Source organism: Otolemur garnettii, unplaced genomic scaffold (assembly GCF_000181295.1).
Source record: "Otolemur garnettii isolate 467f Iridium unplaced genomic scaffold, OtoGar3 scaffold00086, whole genome shotgun sequence".
NCBI lineage: Eukaryota > Metazoa > Chordata > Mammalia > Primates > Galagidae > Otolemur > Otolemur garnettii.
In genome coordinates this window covers 5,832,595-5,850,304 of record NW_003852481.1, presented here as the reverse complement: position 1 = coordinate 5,850,304, position 17,710 = coordinate 5,832,595, and the positions used below count along the sequence as shown (strand labels likewise).

The window sequence follows — 17,710 nt, the reverse complement described above, 5'->3', positions numbered from 1 at the left end:
TTTAAAAAAAAATTTTGTAGCAATGAGGTCTTGAACTCCTAGGCTCAAGCAGTCTTCCTGCCTCGGCCTCCCAAAACCCTGGGATTACAGGCTTGAGCCAGCACACTGAGCTCTCCCCTTCCTGATTTTCTTCGATCTCCCTATGGCTCCCCAGAGTAGGTGCCACCTTGCTCTAGCTTATGGGGCTGCAGCAGCTGACTGTCCACTCTCGAGTCCTTCTCACGGTGGGAGCCCACAGCATGACACTGAAGATTCCAGGACCAACATCTTACCATCTCACGCTCTTGAGGACAGGGACATTCTCAGTCCCACCTTAGAGCTAACACAACCCTGGTGGACACTACACACTAAAACTCAGAGCTAATGGGGATCATGCAGCAAGGGGACCTGACTAAGATGGGGAACAGAGGGTCAGCTCTTCACCTCTGCGGGGACTCCGTGTCCAGTGCCAATGATTTCTGGATTTTACTTCTTTAATTCAGCACCAACCCTGTTGGCTATCTTCATTTTAACAAGTGAGTAAAACAAGCTCAGAAAGGCTAAATAACTGTCACAGGCTCTTTAGAACATAACATACCCAATGCTCCATCTTTCCCCATAGGAATGAATGGGAACTTGGAACTCCCAAGAAACGTGGTTATCTGTTGTGGTCCTGTTGGGTCAAGTAAAAGCAACTGGGACCTGATGAGGGCCAGGAGGAAAAATTACTTACCACCATACCTCATTTCTCATGGCACATAGCTAAAATAATTCATGTCGTAAGAGATGATAAATCTATCTGGTCGAGTTTGGGGAAGGGGTTTCCTCTTTAGGAAAGTCTGAGCAAACACAAGCACAACTACCCCCTATTTCTGAGTGGTACAAACATCAGGAAGACACATCTTAGTGTGGTTATTTATCGCACCCACCAGAAAAACAATCGGCTACGTTTAGCTCTGTGGCACTTTCCAGAAGGTAAGTCTCAGAACTATTGATCAGGGGGTTTCAGAGCTGGTTCCAGCCAGGGGTGACGAGACCAACTTCCAGATACCTCCATTCCACCCCAACTCCTCTCACGCACACCCCCAAACCTGAATGAGCAACAGAGGAGGGGGGGGAGCAGGTGCCAAAGGACAGAGTCTACCCGAGATCGGCAAAACAGCAAGCCAGAGGGTGTGCGGGGAAATATTATCATTGATGACAAGAGAAAACTAGATTTCTTGACATTATTCATCTGACCCAGGTCAGACTAGAGGGTAAGATGACCTGCATATGGTTTATGACAGAAGTCAAGGAAAAAAAACAAACCCACCAGTAAATCCTTCTGTTATTTACTCTGCTTCTGATAAGTAATCTTCAAAACCCTCTGTATTGTAGACGTGATCCTCTTTAAGACTAAATGACTCCAAGAGACAGCAAAGTACAAGAGGGTTAAGACCTGAATTTGAATCCAGCCTATGTGACCCTAGAAAAGAGACTTTATATCTGGGTTGTAGGGTCATCCTATGTTAAAAGAAGGATACTCCCTACCTCACAGGGCTGCTGTAATGAAAATGCAACTCCGCGTAAAGCGCTCCGCACTAAACCAAGCACGTCATAAGAGCTGAATGAATGGTTATTTCACAGAGAAGGAAACGGAAGCCAGAGGCAGTCAATGCTAGCCCGGAGAAGCACTGAATTCAATTCGAGCAGAGATGGGATAAGAATGAGACTTTACAGCCTGCAAGACCCAAGACTCCTAGACCCATCCTTCCCCTTGAATTTAAAAGAAAATACTGTAAGTGTATTTGCAGGATCAGAGGATGAGAAGGGAGAGGGAGCAACAAAATGAACATTTACCAGGAATGATGTTTAGAACCTGCAGCTGCTCTCCTGGCCTAAGCAGCCTCTAGCCCCTCTCATCCTCCTGGACTGCAGACAGGGACAGCCAGCCTTTGCAGGAGCCCCTGCGTGGGGCCCTCGGGCCCAGAAACTTGGTAACGTGGCCAGATCCAGGCCACAGGAGACCCTCATTTTGAATCCCACCTCTTCCCCTACATATTATCAGCCCATCTAGGCAAAGAACAGACTGAATAGCAAAAACATACCCAGGAGCTGAAGAGCGAAAGGAGAGGGAGGAGTTTATTAAGAAGCTGGGCCCATGAGTTCCCCAGTGCATTCTGAGAAGACCTTAGGCCCCCTTAACCTCTAAAAAATGTGCCCACCCCCAGGACTTCAGAAGAAGTGGGTTGTTTTGGTTTGTTTTGTTTTTTCACTAGTAACAAGGAAGACAGGGGACAGGGGACCCCGGCTCTAGGTATGAAGGAGTGCGGACAGGTGCAGAGCTGGGCAGGGCCTACCTGTGCTGCTCCACGGCCTCGTTATCGGGGAGCTCGACCCCACACACGCTGCACTGTTCCCCGAGGGTCCGGCTCTCCGACTTCATGCCCACAGCCAGCTCACCCAGCTTGCTGAACAGCTCCCTCTGGATGAAGCCCTGGGGCAGCAGCCCCCCATAGGTGCTGAAGTCCATGGAGACGGCCAGGGCAGGCTGCACGTGGAGGCCCGAGGTCACTGAGGACGGCATGCTCAACACAGCATCAGCCTTGTGGTTGGGCAACACAGAGTAGATGCCCAGGTGTTTCTCAGCTGGGGGCGCGGGGTGCTCAGGTCGGCCGGGGGGGCCCTGGCCAGCCTCTGCTGGGGGTGGCAGCTGCTCGGCACTCTCCTCTCGCCCATAGTGCAGCTCCCTAGCACTGGTGATGACGCTGCTTCGAGTAGGGGTCCCAGGCCCCTCTTTGCCCCTTTCCTCAACTTTGTCCCCCATCCCTCCTGAGATGCTAGACTCGGCTGCCCCAGGGCTGTCCTGGCAGGGCACCTCATCCACCTGCATCATCTCTGTCTTCACTTCAGCCACCCCAGGGTGCCGCCCACCCCCAGCAAGAGTTGGCTCCTCAGGCCCTGCAGGTGGCTGAACTGTTCCCTGCAGGAGAGACTGTCCTATGGTCATCAAACTGTCCACTGCAGCCTTGGTGGGACTCATGGCTGAAAGACCAAATGAGGTGGAGACTGAAGGGCTCTGGTCCACCATGGGCCCAGGGAGGCTCTGTCCAGCCACACTGGCATACCCACTCTCCTCGCTGGAATGCTTCGAGATGAAGATGTTCTTGAGGTACCGAGACTTGCGGTCCTCTTCCTCCTCGGCCCCGCCGTCAGCCATCGTGGCCTCTGTGTCATTGTCGTCGGAGGCCTGGATGGTCTCCAGGATCTTCAGGCACTGCTCCTCCAAGTATTCAATCTCCAGGATCTCGGCTGCATACAGTAGGTCGTCCAGGTCCTCTGCCTTGGCCTGCAGCGTGGCCGTGTACGCATATTCCAGAATCTGCTGGAAGGTCTTTGGCGAGAGGAAGTCCAGGGTATAGTGCTGACTGTTGCGGTGGAAGAGGATCTCAAACATCTTGCTGGTGCAGGCCAGCACCGTCCGGTGGGCGTGAAACTCCTGGCTGTCCACCATGATGACCACATCGCACAGAGTCCCGGCCAGCCGCATCTGGTTGGCCTTGCACAGCAGCCCCGTGGGGTGGCTGGGGTTCTGCAGCTGGATCATGCCCATCTTTGTCAGATCCATGGTGCTGCCCTCGGCTCAGGCATGAGGCTCTGCTTCCTTCTGGGCTCTGCGTGACAGGGCAGGGTGGGCTTTCTGGGCCAATGGAGGGTCTATCTAGCAGAGAAAAGAAAGGAAGAGGCAAACAAAAAGACAAAAGAACAAAAGACAGATTCATTAGTGTCCCTAGAAGTGAAAATTCAAACACTACAACATGCCCCTCTTGTCCCCACTGCCAAGACCCCATAAGAGGTGCACAGAAATTTTAATGGAAGGCACTTTCTAGAAATCTACAAAAACCCCTACCAAGCCCAGGGATAGTGAGTGTAAAGAGAAGGTCCTGCCTTCACATCTGCCTAATTCAGATCTATCCTATAACTTCCGTTAGACAAAGTCAAATGAAAATTACAGTGAAGTCTTGTGAGTTGGGAGCCAAGTCTGAGAGCAGAGGCCTCCCTTGCTAGGCCAACTCATTATAGGAAGGTGTCAGCCCTTATTTGAAATAAGACTTCAACCTTTTTCCTTTAGTCAATTTTACTGTCAACTCCCTGTACAGCAAACGTCATCTGTGAAGTTTTCCCAAATTCTGCCTCACTGTGGTAGCCCCAGGAACAGAGTCAAACCCACTTGGGGCTGGCAACCAGGATGCACAGCCGACAGAGATCTATTTGTCCCCCAGGCCCACCCTCTCACCATCAGCCTGGGCCTTCCTCCACTCCTCTCAGGGCTGCACAGCACAGACAGACCCACACCCTGTCCCCTCCTCGGGCATGAAAAGGAACTTGGGTCAGCTCCACCACACATGCCTCAAAGTTGTATGACGCTCATAACCCAAGAGCTAAACCTGTGTTTGTGTAATGGCCAAACAGTGCATGTCCACACACACACACACACACACACACTCTCTTACATAAGCTGCTACACTTACCCTTCTGCCCACAGTGCCCAGTGGACAGGAGGATCTTAAAAAATAAAGGAGAATGGGTCACCAAGGTATGAAACGATACCATGGGAAATACGTTCCCCCACAGGGCTGGGTACATGAACTCTTAAGTGTGTCCCACAGGCTCCAAGGAGCGGCAAGTCCTATGACCAGGAGCAGCAAGCGCTGCTGGACATGGTTCAGAGGTGCTAAAGGCGATACTGGCACCAGCATCTATGGTGTTGAGTTACAACCCAGACTAAGGGAAACCGGGGCTGGGAGACAAAGGCCTCTCCCAGAGCCTATTCTGGATCAACAACGGGGCGCCTGGCCCCGAACCCTGTTTAAGGAGAGTCTGAAAGACCTCACAGGCGCAGGACCCTCCCAGCGTCTACCTTGCTGCGGCCAATATTGCAGTGAATTAGCTGGGAGCGAAGAGGAAGGTCTGTCCCTCACTCTTCAAACACTGCTTGCCTCCACCCGAAAAAAGAGCCCTCCAAAGGGCTCAAAGCTCGCGCAGAAAAGGTTAACAGGACGGCTGATCCAGACACTCTGCTGCCCACCCCGGGATGGGGACCGAGGCCGTCAAAGGTGGGACGACCGTTCAGCCACGCCTCGCCACCGTGTGTTTTCCGGCAGACGCCAGGGTTTAGGAGAACTGAGAGGGAGCAGCGGAGAGAATGGAAGTGCGACTACCTGAATTCCTTACCCCAAACAAGCTCTCCGAGTCCTGAGAGAAATTAGGACTCCCTGGGTCAGCCGTCTCCCCACCCGCCGCTCGGCGCCCGCGATCCGGCCGGCGCTGGCTGCAGCGGCCAGCCAGGCGGCGCGGGGAGAAGCCGGCGCTAGCCCGCCCGAGCTCCGGGTATCGATCGCACTCTCACACGCCCCTACTTCCCAGCGACCCCCACTGAGACTCGGAGACGACTTCAGCAAACTTGGGGAAGCAACTTTTCCCGGGAAGCCAGACTCCTGAAAGAAAGGGATCCGAGCTAGAGAAAGGGAAAGCGAAGAGACGGGGACCAAAGGCGAGAGTCGGGCATACAGGGCTCCGCACGCAGCGCGGAGAGGAGTCGGACCCGACCCGGGGCGAAAAGGAAGCACAAAAGCCCCGGAGCGCGTTATGGGAGGAAAGGCGAGAAGGGGACGGCCCCCATCTTCGACCTAGGGCTGTGACCCCCGGGGAACGACCGGCAGCGTCCCGGGCCTCTGGCCAGCGGCGCCGGCTGCTGGCTTGCCCGGCCCAGGCACGTTGCGAGCGTCCCGGGGAGGCAGCGAGCAGAGGTGCCGAGCGCATCTGTGCGTCCAGTAGGTCCGCGGGCTGGCGGGATCGTGCGCATGTCGAGCGCATGCGGTAGTGTGCGAGGGGCTACGCGAGCCAGACGCGGGCGCGCCAGGGTGGGAAAGGCATCCTGAAAGCATCAGGTGCAAAGCCGGGCACCCACCGAGCGTGGCCGAGCGCGCACCGCGAGCTCTGGCGCCACAGCGGTCCCGCCGAAAGCAAAGGAGGGCCCGGAGCGCTGAAGATCCTGCGGAGCTTCGCTCCCTCTCGCCGAAAAGGGGGATCAAGTCTAACCGAGAAAAAGAAGCCTACCACGTTTCCTCAGAGAGAAACAAAACCCAAGCGAGTCCGAGTCCTGCGCCCCTCCGCCCCCAGATCCACTCACTCGTCAGCTCCTCCGATTCTAGCTTCCCAGCCGGTCGGGGAATAAACACACAAATAAATAAACCAACATCCTATCTCGCGCCCGCGCACCGGTCCGCATACATATGAGCACCCACCGGTTCTCGGCTTTTCCACTAGCTCTGGCGGTACAAAGCCTCCCGATCCCCGACCCTCCGCCGGCGCCCTCAGCCAAGCAGACCGCTCTGCCCCCCACCTCTCACCCTGACCGTGCCTTGGAGAGGAAGGGCTGGGAAGGCAGCTGCGCCCAAGCTGACAGCCGAGTCTCCCCCTTCTAGCCGACCCCGCAAGTGGCGGCGGCGAGGTTGCAGCAGCAGGAAGGGAGCACGCCAGATAAAATAAGGCACAAGCCCAGTGGCCGAGTGGCCGAAGCGAGCGCGCGCCCCGCAGACCTTTCCAGCCCCGGGGCGCCCCGGCGCGCGGCGGTCGCTGGGCGGTGCGCCTCTCCCCGGCCCCCCACTCACCGCTGCAGAGCCGGGCACTGTGGGGTGGGTGTGCGTGCCTGTTGAGGGGTGTGTGCCTGTGTCGGGAAGGGGTGTTGCTGAGGAACTGTTGCTCTCCGTTTCACGGCGGCAGCGGCGGCATCCCCGGGCAGTTCGCAGTACCCGCTCTCTTCGCCCTCAACTCCTCTCTGCTGCGAGGTTAGCAAATCACCACCCGCTGCTGCGCCTCCGCCGCGTCCCACGTCAACGCCGAGCCCCCTCCCCTGCGAGGCCCCGGCGCCTCTCCATCTTTAGTGCTGGCGGCCGAGCCCGGCTCCCTGCCCACAGCTGCCCCCCTTCCCTCCCCCCTCCCGCGCGGTCCCGGGGCTCAGCCCGCCCACCACCCGGCACTGGCCGAGCCGGCGCGCGCTCCCCGCCCCACCCCTCCCTGCCGCTCTCCTACCCTCCAGTCCCCGCGCTCCGCGCTCCGGGCTTCGCCTGACATCTAGCTGCTGCTGGGGCGCCGGCCGCCGCTGCTCACCAGCCGAGAGGAGAGAAAGGACAGAGCTGGCGGAGCGGAGTACAAGGGACTCCGAACCCTTAATGGGAGCGCTGAGGGTGACGGACGAGGAGCAAGGTGCAGCCCCCACCTCACCCCCAGGTTTTTAATTTCCACTGGGCACGGGTTTTGTCCCCCGTTCCCGTGTTCCAAACGCAGTTTTGTCCCCAGTTTCAGTGTTTGCCCCCAATTCAGTGCACGTCATCTCGCCTTCACCACTTTTTCTCCGGGCTCAGGGTTGCATCGCCATTAGCCCTCGACGCAGGTTTTCGCTTTCCCAGCCCAAGCCCAGGCCTCTCGTCCTGCTGTCTGCTGTGTGCCTCCCACCTTGAGCACCCACATTTCGAGAAGTCCCGGGGTGCGGTGTAGGAAGGCCTTAGTGAGCCAGGTGCCAGAGGGTTCTCGGGGATCTATTGTCGAGGGCAGACGCGCCGTTTCAGCTGTTGGCAATTGCTGGAGGCCAAGATCGAGTACTGAAATAAACTTTCATCCTTCCCAGTCTTGTCCTCCAGCAGCGGCCTGGGTGTAAGGAGCTCCCCAGAACTGCACCCACCTCAGTGCACCGCCTTCAGAGAATGAGGAGAAGCTTGGGAAACTTGTGGAGCCCTCAAAAGTACGACCTCCTTGGACCTGGTGGCCCCACTTTAGAGGGTAGGAGAGCCATAACCCCGAAGGTAAAGCAACTAAATAAAATTTGCCGTTCATCTGGCTTTGGAAAGTTCCCCTCACCCCTTTTCCCTGGAGCCAGGCAAAGATAAGGGGCAAGAGATGGGAGGCGCTCTTTAGGAGACCAGTCTCTTGACTTCAGTCCAAGAGCGCTGAGGTGGGAGGTGGGTGGTGGGTGAGCCCCATCCGAGTTCTGCCAGGAGGTCTTGCGATTGTAGCAACTCCGGCCTTCAGTCACTAAGTCTGCATGTTCTCTCCGTGACTCGCTGGTGGGCCAGAGGTTTTCCACAGGACCCACATAGAGTCACATCTCCGTGCGTGCCTCTGGCACTTCCCCAGACTGAGAGTCAGGCCCTGAGAACTGTAGGGTCATGGAAGGTGGCAGGACTCTGGATCTGGTTGCTGAAGGCCAGGAGGCAGAAGTTCACACAGGGGAACTCAGCCGGTTCACAGGATCTGCTAATGGGGTATCCCAAGGACAGATGCGTCCCAACAAGAGTCACTGCTGTCTCCTACGAGCAGGGACCGTGCTCAGATCAGCGGAGTCTGCAGAGAGAAGACAGACGGGCAGGGCGGGCAGGGGAGCACGCTTGGAAATGAAGGAGGGGATCGTTATCCTCAGATGGCAGTGGATACAACCACATCAGACCAAGGGGAAGGGAGGAAGGGAACCCCAGTCCGGAAAATTCATTTGATTAACTATAATGAGCAGTCCCTATTTAGACACTGTTTTTCTAACTAAAAACACCCTGTAAGAAAACAAGGATTTAAAGAAAATTATGAAAGAACTGGCCTATGGATAGTAAGAGTGGAGGGATGTAAAAAAAGACCTTCCTAACGCCTCACCAGGGAAAGAGAAGAAAGAATCATTAAACTTGGTGAGCTTCTTCCTAGATGGCTTCTGCCTAGCTGTCCACGTCCACCTCGCAGCCTCTCTCCAGTGCAGCAGCAGAAGCACTCCACAATTAACCCCTGATCCTAATCTCCTATTAATCCTCAAATCAGAGAAAGAGAGAATCTCTGGCAACAATGGGAGAGAAAGAACAATCCTCTGTGGTCCTGGCCTCCCCACCCCCACTCCATATTCACTCTACGTGAAAATCTCCCTTGCTTCATAAACTCTGCCCATTAAAAAGCCCAGCCCTTGTTAGTAAGTGTTAAAGAGAGATTAATGCCTGAATTTAAGAGGTGGAGAAGGTAACAAAAAGGAAGAAGGCAGGCGAGACTGTGGGCTGAGTGCCAGCGTTGGGCTCCAAGCATTTCCACTTAGTGCTGAAGGCTGGCTGCGCAGCAGTTTGATAAGGTTTATTGGGCCCAGATAAAGCGGCAGCAGCTCCCCCCCCCCAAAAAAACTGGCACCATTTATAGCCAGAGCTATGTCCTTGGGTCCTGGGAAAGCTGGTGATAGTCCCCAGTTCAGAGATTTCATATGGCAGTGCCTAAAAACAAGCAGGTTGGAAAATTTCTCTCTCTCATTTATGTATTTATAGTAATTTTTCTCTGACTTTTTTTCTTGAAGTGTCTGCTAAGGAAATCCATAGTATCAGTGCTCCTAAAAATACAAGAGACCTCAGTCTTAGGGGAAATTTGTGCTAGAGACAGGGAATAGGTGTGTTGAGTTGGGGTGGAATTCTGCTGCTAAATCTTAGTCCCTCGTCTCCTGCTTCACCCAAATACCAACTCAATCTGGGCACAGTCTACGAATCTTTTTTTTTTTCTTAAAGACTTTATTTATTTATTTTTGCAGTTTTTGGCCGGGGCTGGGTTTGAACCTACCACCTCCAGCATATGGGGCCAGCACCCTACCCTTTTGAGCTACAGTTGCCACCCCCAGTCTACGAATCTTAACATGTTATCTATACCGTCTTATTTAATCCTCATAACAGTACTATTAATGCAGGTACTATTAGCTTCCCCATTTCTGCAGACGTGAGAACTGAGGCTCAGAGAAATCAAGTGCCTTATTCAAGATGGTAGATCTGTTTAAAATCAGAGCTGAGACCTGGAGTCAGACCCTGTAACTGCAAAGCTTATGTTGTTAACTTCTAGATTATTTAGTCTCTAGTGACATAGACCCAGGAAACATGGACTTCTGATTATCTCCTCTTGACTTTCTCCTCTTACTCCATTGAGGCCACTACCTAAAAGCAGCCAACCAATTCTCAGGTTGGCCACCAGACTTAGATACCCCAGGATCTCTACACTTTCCCTCGCCTAGAATCTCAGGCAGAAGTTTGGGAGTTTTGAATTATATTAAAACTTCAGGCTCGGCGCCTATAGCTCAACTGGCTAAGGCGTCAGCCACGTACACCTAAGGTGGCGGGTTCGAATCCCCAGCCCGGACCCGCCAAACAACAATGACGGCTGCAACCAAAAAATAGCCAGGCGTTGTGGCGGGTGCCTGTGGTCCCAGCTACTTGGGAGGCGGAGGCAAGAGACTCGCTTGAGCCCAGGAGTTGGAGGTTGCTGTGAGCTGTAATGCCACGGCACTCTACCCAGGGGGACAGCTTGAGACTCTGACTCAAAAAAAAAAAAAAAAAAAAAAAAACTTCAACCAAACAGGTACTCAGAAAGAAGGCTATGGTGGCATTTTAAGTATTCTGATTGATTATGAATGGCATTTGCAACTCTTTTTGTTCCAAATCCTCATTTGGAAAATATTTTTAAAATCCTAAAATTTAGGCCAGTCGTGGTGGCTCACACCTATAATCCCAGCACTCTGGAAAGCCGAGGGGTAGTTCGCTTGAGCTCAGGAGTTCAAGACCAGCCGGAGCAAGAGTGAGACTCTATCTCTGCCGAAAATAGAAAAACTGGGCGGCACCTGTAGTTCACTGGGTAGGGCGCTGGCCCCATATACTGAGAGTGGCAGGCAGGCTCGAACCCCGCCCCAACCAAACTGCAACAAAAAATAATTGGGCATTGTGGTGGGCGCCTGTAGTCCCAGTTACTCAGGAGGCTGAGGCAAGAGAATCACCTAAACCCAAGAGCTGGAGGTTGAGGGCGATAAAGTGAGACTCCGTCTCAAAATTAAATTAAATTAAATTTAAATTAAAAAATGAAAATAGAAAAACTAGCCAGCCATTGTGGTAGGTGTCTGTAGTCCCAGCTATTCTAGAGGCTGAGGCAGGAGGATCGCTTGAGCCCAACAGTTTGAGGTTGCGTGAGCTATGACACCAGGGCACTCTACCCAGGACAACAGAGTGAGACGCTGTCTCAAAAAAAAAAAAATTCTAAAATATAAAAGTCAAATTTCCTATCATGATAATCAAGGAGCCCTACCTTTCCAGGAGAAGAAGCTACGTTGCATTTTCCCCAAACCTCGTGAGGAGTAGAGAATGGGGCATGTGGAGAGAGGGATGCATGCAGGCAGTGATGCTTATGAGTGGAAAAGAGGAATCTCCTGTGCAGATGAGAACTCCAGGTTACCACTGGGGGCTGCACCAGAGCATCAGATCTTTACCCACAGGAGAAGACACAGCATGGCTAGTGTGTCTTTTTTTTCGGGCGTCGCAGAATTTTACAATTTTACAATCCTTCATTGCAGACATCTACTGTTATCTACTATGTAGATGCAGGTAATAACAAAAATCACGGAGAGTATAGTGGACTATGCGTATGTTGACTTCGTTTTTGTTTTTTTAAGTTTCATTCTTTCATAACACTTCTTGGCTGCCTCCTCCGCCCTGCAGAAAAAAATGCACAGTGGAAAATAATCCCATGAGGAGTGTGCTCTGGTTAGTTGAGTCCCAGAAAACAGAAGAAAAAGATGGCTTCTTTGATTAGTGATTGCCATCGTCCCTCTTTCCCCAGCGGAAACCTAGTTAGTAGTGTTTACAAACTTGGGTTTCTCTTGCAGGTGCCAACTATGCCCTTCCTCTCATCTGTAGGGCAGAGAGTGACTTTTCAAAGGGAGAGGAAGTGGGAATTTTTTTTCTTTAGTCCTGAAGCCTTGGGTCACTGTGACCCCAAGATCTTCATGATTGAGGAAGAGAAAGCTTTTTCTTCTTTCTTTCTATCTCCCCAGCATATTGCAAATGGTGTTGAGACCTAATGTCGTCAACTCAGATAGCAAATCTGAGTTGTTATTAGCGCAAAGATGCCCTGAGGGGGTAGGCAGTGTGGATGAGCTCCTCAACGGATGTTATGGGGGAAGTGTGTTTATAATTATAATGGGATTTAATGTACACTGGGACCAGATGATGGCAGCCATTTAAAAAAGAGATGCTTAATAAGAGAGGTCCCTTAATGACAGGCAGCCGGGCTCAGGTTATTATGGAAGAAGCACAGTGTTTCACTGGGTGACACTAACCATGTGCCAGGTTTTATGGGGTTCCTAACAGAGCTTTGGGGTGAAGCATAGCAACCGTTGCTGTCAGCTATTGGGCATAATGTTTAATGTTGTCATCTTGGAAAGGGGCAAATGCTCTCCCAGAAGGAATTTTCTCCCTCTCAGAGACACAGACACGCCTAAGCACAAACACATAGGCCCCAGGCCAATACCCAATAGTTTGGGGTGTTTCTGGAAATCTGCTTTGTTCTGCGAAAAATGGCCTGAACTTCAAAACTAAAATTTTTGTAACCGTGGAGGGGTATGTGTTTCCATGCAGTGTGCGGGAAATGAAGCAGCGTGACTCCCATTATGGGTAATGGGAGTCCCACAGCTAAAACCCCAGCACCCTGCTGAAAATTACCCCCCATATCCTCCTGGGGAAACAGGGGCTTTTGAACACTCTGGTGTTTCTTTGGTGGAGAGGCAGGAAAAAGAAAAGTGTGTAACATTTTATTATGCTGTTTAACTTTAAACAGCTGACTGCTTAACTTTGGAACTGTTTAACACTGTGGATTTCAACTCAAGGTAGCTGTCTGGTAACAGGAGGGCTATAGTTACAGACAAAGCCTGGAGGCCATGTAAGAGGTCACACTCCTTGGAGGTACCACCAGAGTCATCACAGTCCCCAAATACAACTCCCTGTCCTCTCTACCAAGCTGTACTATTCTTTTTTTCTCTCCTGATGTGAAAGAAATGTATGAAAACTTTGTTCATCTAATACAAGCCTCACCCCTGCCTATGGTATCGTCTGTTCACAAAGCATGGTATGGTCAACCTTGGAATCCAAAAGCAGAAGATTTCATTTTTTTCTGACGGGGGGGGGGGGAAGTAAGGGATAGACAAGTGGACACCCAGCTTCTAGTCACATTCTCTCAGCAGCTGAATTTCTGGGGAAGCTGCTCTTCAAACAGCAGTGGTGTGTCAGGAGCACACAAGCCGCAGATGAAATTATTCTACTCAGTGGCAGAGAATTTATGCCAATTACAGGAAAGTTGCTATGGCAAGACAAACGCTGATAGCTTGTTGAGTGGAATTCCAAATTTGTATGAATTTTTAAGGTAAAATGAAAGACTGCCCTGCAGTTCTCCCTTGAGCAAAGCACACTGTCTTTCCTTGTAGGGCTGAGCAGGTAGGAGACGGCGGATGGCCTGTGAGCAAGGGCTGTGGTGGGTGGTGGGCGAGGAGCCAGACACTTGGACTTCACTTCCTTGCCAGGCCAGGTTCATTTGTCTCTTTTGGAAGCCACTATTGTATCTTTGTTGCAGTCTTCTCCACCCCACCCTCTAGTTAAGAATTAATTTCTCCCTTCTCTGTAAGTCCCTTAGCACTGTTTGAACACTGATCATAGTATTTACCGCCTTCTACCCTGAATTGGACTAAGTTAAGTGTCTTCTGACCACCCCTCCATTGTGAGTTTTTAGATGGCAAGGCCTCGCTGTTGTTGTTCAATGTACTATTTCTGCTGCTCCCGGAGCCTAGCACACTGTCAAGCAGAGTAGATGAAAACGTGGATGAACTGATTGAATGCATGAATAAATGAATAAATAGACGAACAAACAAATATAGGCTCCATTTGGGAAAGGAGAGGCCATTCTGTGTGCCAACATTTAGGAATGAATTCTTGGTGCTATGGGGTTTTCACTAACTCTTGAAAGATGAATGGGCTATGGATAAAGGTTGAAGCTACCTATTGAATTTAATTGTACAGGGTGTCCCGGGAGTGACCATCCATAGGAAAATTAACAAATTCGTATTTTATATTTTTAATATTTTTACATTTATATTTATGTACACATAGAGAAATATTTTGTAAACCTTTGTTATGAATATTTTGTGGAGTGTTTTTGAGACAAAGGCTCACTCTGTCGCCCTAGGTGGAGCGCCATGGCATCGCAGCTCACAGCAACCTCAAACTCTTGGGCTTGAGCAATACTCTTGCCTCAGCCTCCCAAGTAGCTGGGACTGCAAACTCCTGCCACTACACTCAGCTACTTTTTCTATTTTTAATAGAGACAGGGTCTCACTCTTGCTGAGGCTCGTCTGAAACTCCTGTGGTCAAACAATCCACCTACCTTGGCCTCTCAGAATGCTAGGATTACAGGTGTATGCCACCGCTCCCAGCCTGTAATGAATATTTTGTAAATAAAGGTACTTTTAGCTACAATTTCCCACTTCCTCTATGTATGTACATATAATGACTCGGGGGATACTCTGTATATAGCCTGATGAAGGTATAACTGGGTTCTGTTTTGGTTGCTGTCTTCCCCAGAAACTTAGAACCAAGCTTTTCACAGTATCCAAGGGACTTTGGTAAATATTTATTAAACCTCATTGAATTAAAATGATATGACTCTATTTGAATCACATTGCTCATTACACCCGCCTGGTCTCATCATCCCAATTCCAAGCATCTAACCAGTTCAGGGCAGAGAAGAGAGCAGCTGATCTGCAAGGGACCCCGGTGGGTGTAGGACTGCTGGCCAAATCCAGCATGGCTTATGAAATATACATTAGGCAGAGCACTGTCAGGTCCACTCAGCTGTGACCAGGTGTGGCAGACTGGCTAGCTGTTCCCCACACTTCTTCCTGTGAGTATTTCCTGGACTGTATTTTCTAGCTTACCTTGCAGTTAGGTGCAGGCCACATGATTTGAGTTCTGGCCAATGGATTATGCCACTTCCAGGATAGCCCATAAAAACTCCCACTTGAGAGCAGCGCCTGTGGCTAAAGGAGTAGGGCACCAGCCCCATATGCCGGAGGTGGTGGGTTCAAACCCAGCCTCAGCCAAAAACTAAAAAAAACCCAACAACTCCCACTTGAAACCTTCCATTCCCTTTCTCTTTCTGCAACTTGGACCCCATGAGCATAATATGGATCTCTTGGAAGCTGAGAGATGAAGACGGCCGAGCCAAGATAGATAACGCCTAGATCCCTGAATCACAGCTTGGAAGAGAGATGTCTGCCTACTACAAACATCAATTTTGGACATTATATAAGTAAAAAATAAGCTTTGATGACTTGAGTAGGGTTGCCAAATAAATAAATTCAAATGTTAAATTTGAATTTCACATAAACAATGAATCATTTTTAGTATAAGCATGCCCCCAAATATTGCATGGAACATAGTTACACTAAAAAAAAAAAAAATGTTTATCTCAAATTCAAATGTAAATCGGTATCATTTTTTAACTAAATATGGAAACCCTAGTTTTTAGCTATTATATATTTTGGAGTTTGTCGATTATACTAGTTAGCTTTACCTTAGTGAATACACATTGTTTCATATGTCAGAAGCAGCGTGACCACGGCACCGTAACTAGGATTCCACCTGGGGCAGGGTGAGGCCTCCAGGCCCTCTTGACACTGAGATTGTGCCTGGAGCGCCCTGTGTGGACAGGGACTAGGAGAAAATGAGGCGGGACCCTGCCAGCTTCCAGTTCATCCTTTTCATTTCTTTCTTTTTTCAATTTCAAAAAATTTAAGGAGGCCTGGCACAGTGGCTCATGCCTGTAATCCTAGCACCTTGGGAGGCAGAGGTGAGTGGATCTCCTGAGCTCAGAATTTTGAGACCAGCCTGAGCAAGAGTGAGACGCCCGTCTCTAAAATTAGCCAGGTGTTATGGTGGGCACCTATAATCCCAGCTACACAGGAGGCTAAAGCAGGAGGATCTCTTGAGCCCAAGAGTTTGAGGTTGCTGTGAGCTATGACACCCTGGCACTCTAGCAAAGGAAACAAAGTAAGACTCTGTCTCAAAAAAAAAAAAAAATGTAGGGCACACAAGTGGTGTTTTTGTTACATGGCTGAATTGTGTCATGCTGAAGTTAGTGCTTTCAGCTTACTCATCCCCAGATCAGTGTGCCTTGTACCCAATACGTTTTATCTCTAACCCTCTTCCACCGTCCCCTCTTAGTTCTGAATGTCCATTATACCACTTTATGGCCATGCATATAACTTGTTTAGCTCCCACTTAGGAGTGAGGACATGTAGTGTTTGTTTTCCCATTCCTGAGATATTTCACTTAGGGTAATGGTCTCCAGTTCCATCCACATTGCTGCAAAAGACATTACTTTATTCCTTTTTATGACTTAGTAGTACTCCACGGTGTGTGTGTGTGTACACACACCTACACCCCACATTTTTGTTCTTCATTCATCAGATGGACTTTAGGTTGGTTTCTTATCCTTACAATTGTGCACTGTGCTATGATAAACATTTGGCACAGGTATCGTTTTTATGAAATGTCTTCCTTTCCTTTGGGTAGATACCCAGTAGTGGGATTGCTCGATGGAATGGCAGGTTTCCTCTTTTGAGGAATCTCCATACTGCTGTCCTTGGAGGTTGTACTAGTCTCACTATTCCCACTACCAGCCTATAAACATTCCCTTTTCACTGCTTTCATGCCAACATCTACTGTTTTTAGAATTTTTAATAATTGCTATCCTGACGGGGGTAAGGTGGTGTGTCATTGTTGGGGTGGGGGAAGTGTTTTGTTTTTGAGAAAGGGTTTTGCTCTGACACCCAGGCTAGAGTACTGTGGCATGATTATAGTTCACTGCAACCTCAAACTCCTGGGCTCAAACCATCCTCCTGCCTCAGCCTCCCAAGTAGCTGGGACTATAGGCACCTGTCATATCTGGCTCCTTTTCTATTTTATTGTAGAGACAGGGTCTCACTATATTGTTCAGGCTGAGCTTGAACTCCTCCTGTTTCAGCCTCCCCAAGTGCTAGGATTACTAGTGTGAGCCACTGCACCTAGCCTCGTTGTGGTTCTAATGTGCATTTCCCTCATGATTAGTGATGTTGAGCATTTTTGCAGTTTGTTTTTTGTTTGTTTGTTTGTTTGTTTGTTTTGGCTGGGGCTGCATTTGAACCCGCCACCTCTAGCATATGGGGCCAGCGCCTTACTCCTTTGAGCCACAGGTGCCACCCTGAGCATTTTTTCATATGTTTGTTGATCATTTGTCTTTCTTCTTTTGAAAAAAATCTGTTCGTGTCTTTTGCCCCCCTGTTGATGGGGCCATTTGCTTTTTCTTGTTGACTTGTTTGAGGTTTTTGTAGATTCTAGATATTAGCCTTTTGTCAGATGCAGAGTTTGAGAATATTTTCTCCCATTCTGTAGGTCGGCTATATGTCTATCGATTATTTCCTTTGCTGTGGAGAAACTTTGAATCAAGTCCCATTTATTCATTTTATTGTTACAGTAACTGCTTTTGGGGGGGTCATAGCCATAAATTCTTTGCCTAGGCCCACGTCTAGAAAGTTTTTCCTATATTTTCTTATGGAAGTTCTATGGTTTCAGGCCTTACATTTAAGTCTTTAATCCACCTTGAGTTAATTTTTATGGATGGTAAGAGAGAGGGATCCAGTTTCAGTCTTCTGCATATGGCTGTCCAGTTTTCCCAGCACCATTTATTGAATAGGGTGCCCTTTCTCTAGTATATATTTTTGTCTGCTTTGTCAAAAATCACTCAATCATAGGTAGGTGGCTTTATGTGGGGGTCAGTTTACCCTTTTTCCTGTGAGCTTCCTTCCTTCCCTTCCCTTCCCTTCCTTTTCTTTTCTTTT

The 17,710-nt window shown here is 50.0% G+C and overlaps 1 protein-coding gene and 1 long non-coding RNA gene across 7 annotated transcripts in view; one reads left to right on the top strand and one right to left on the bottom strand.

The window, feature by feature from the left end:
* The window catches only part of ZBTB16 (zinc finger and BTB domain containing 16), a 192,728-nt gene extending 185,806 nt beyond the window's left edge, over nt 1-6,922 (bottom strand). The window contains exons 1-2 of one of the 6 annotated variants that reach the window (XM_003794759.3): nt 6,633-6,922; nt 2,319-3,675 (exon numbers count right to left, since the gene is read on the bottom strand). In XM_003794759.3, coding sequence (XP_003794807.1) covers nt 2,319-3,586 — 1,268 coding nt within the window. In that variant the 5' untranslated portion in view covers nt 3,587-3,675; nt 6,633-6,922. The other 5 variants (XM_012808162.2, XM_023516053.1, XM_023516056.1 and 2 more) reach the window with 5 other exon arrangements.
* A 185-nt stretch (nt 6,923-7,107) lies between these two features.
* LOC111726913 overlaps nt 7,108-17,710 on the top strand; it is a 48,655-nt gene continuing 38,052 nt past the window's right edge. Inside the window, exons 1-2 of the long non-coding RNA XR_002774577.1 lie at nt 7,108-7,227; nt 7,649-7,823. This is a non-coding gene — a long non-coding RNA (uncharacterized LOC111726913). The remainder of the gene's footprint in view (nt 7,228-7,648; nt 7,824-17,710) is intronic.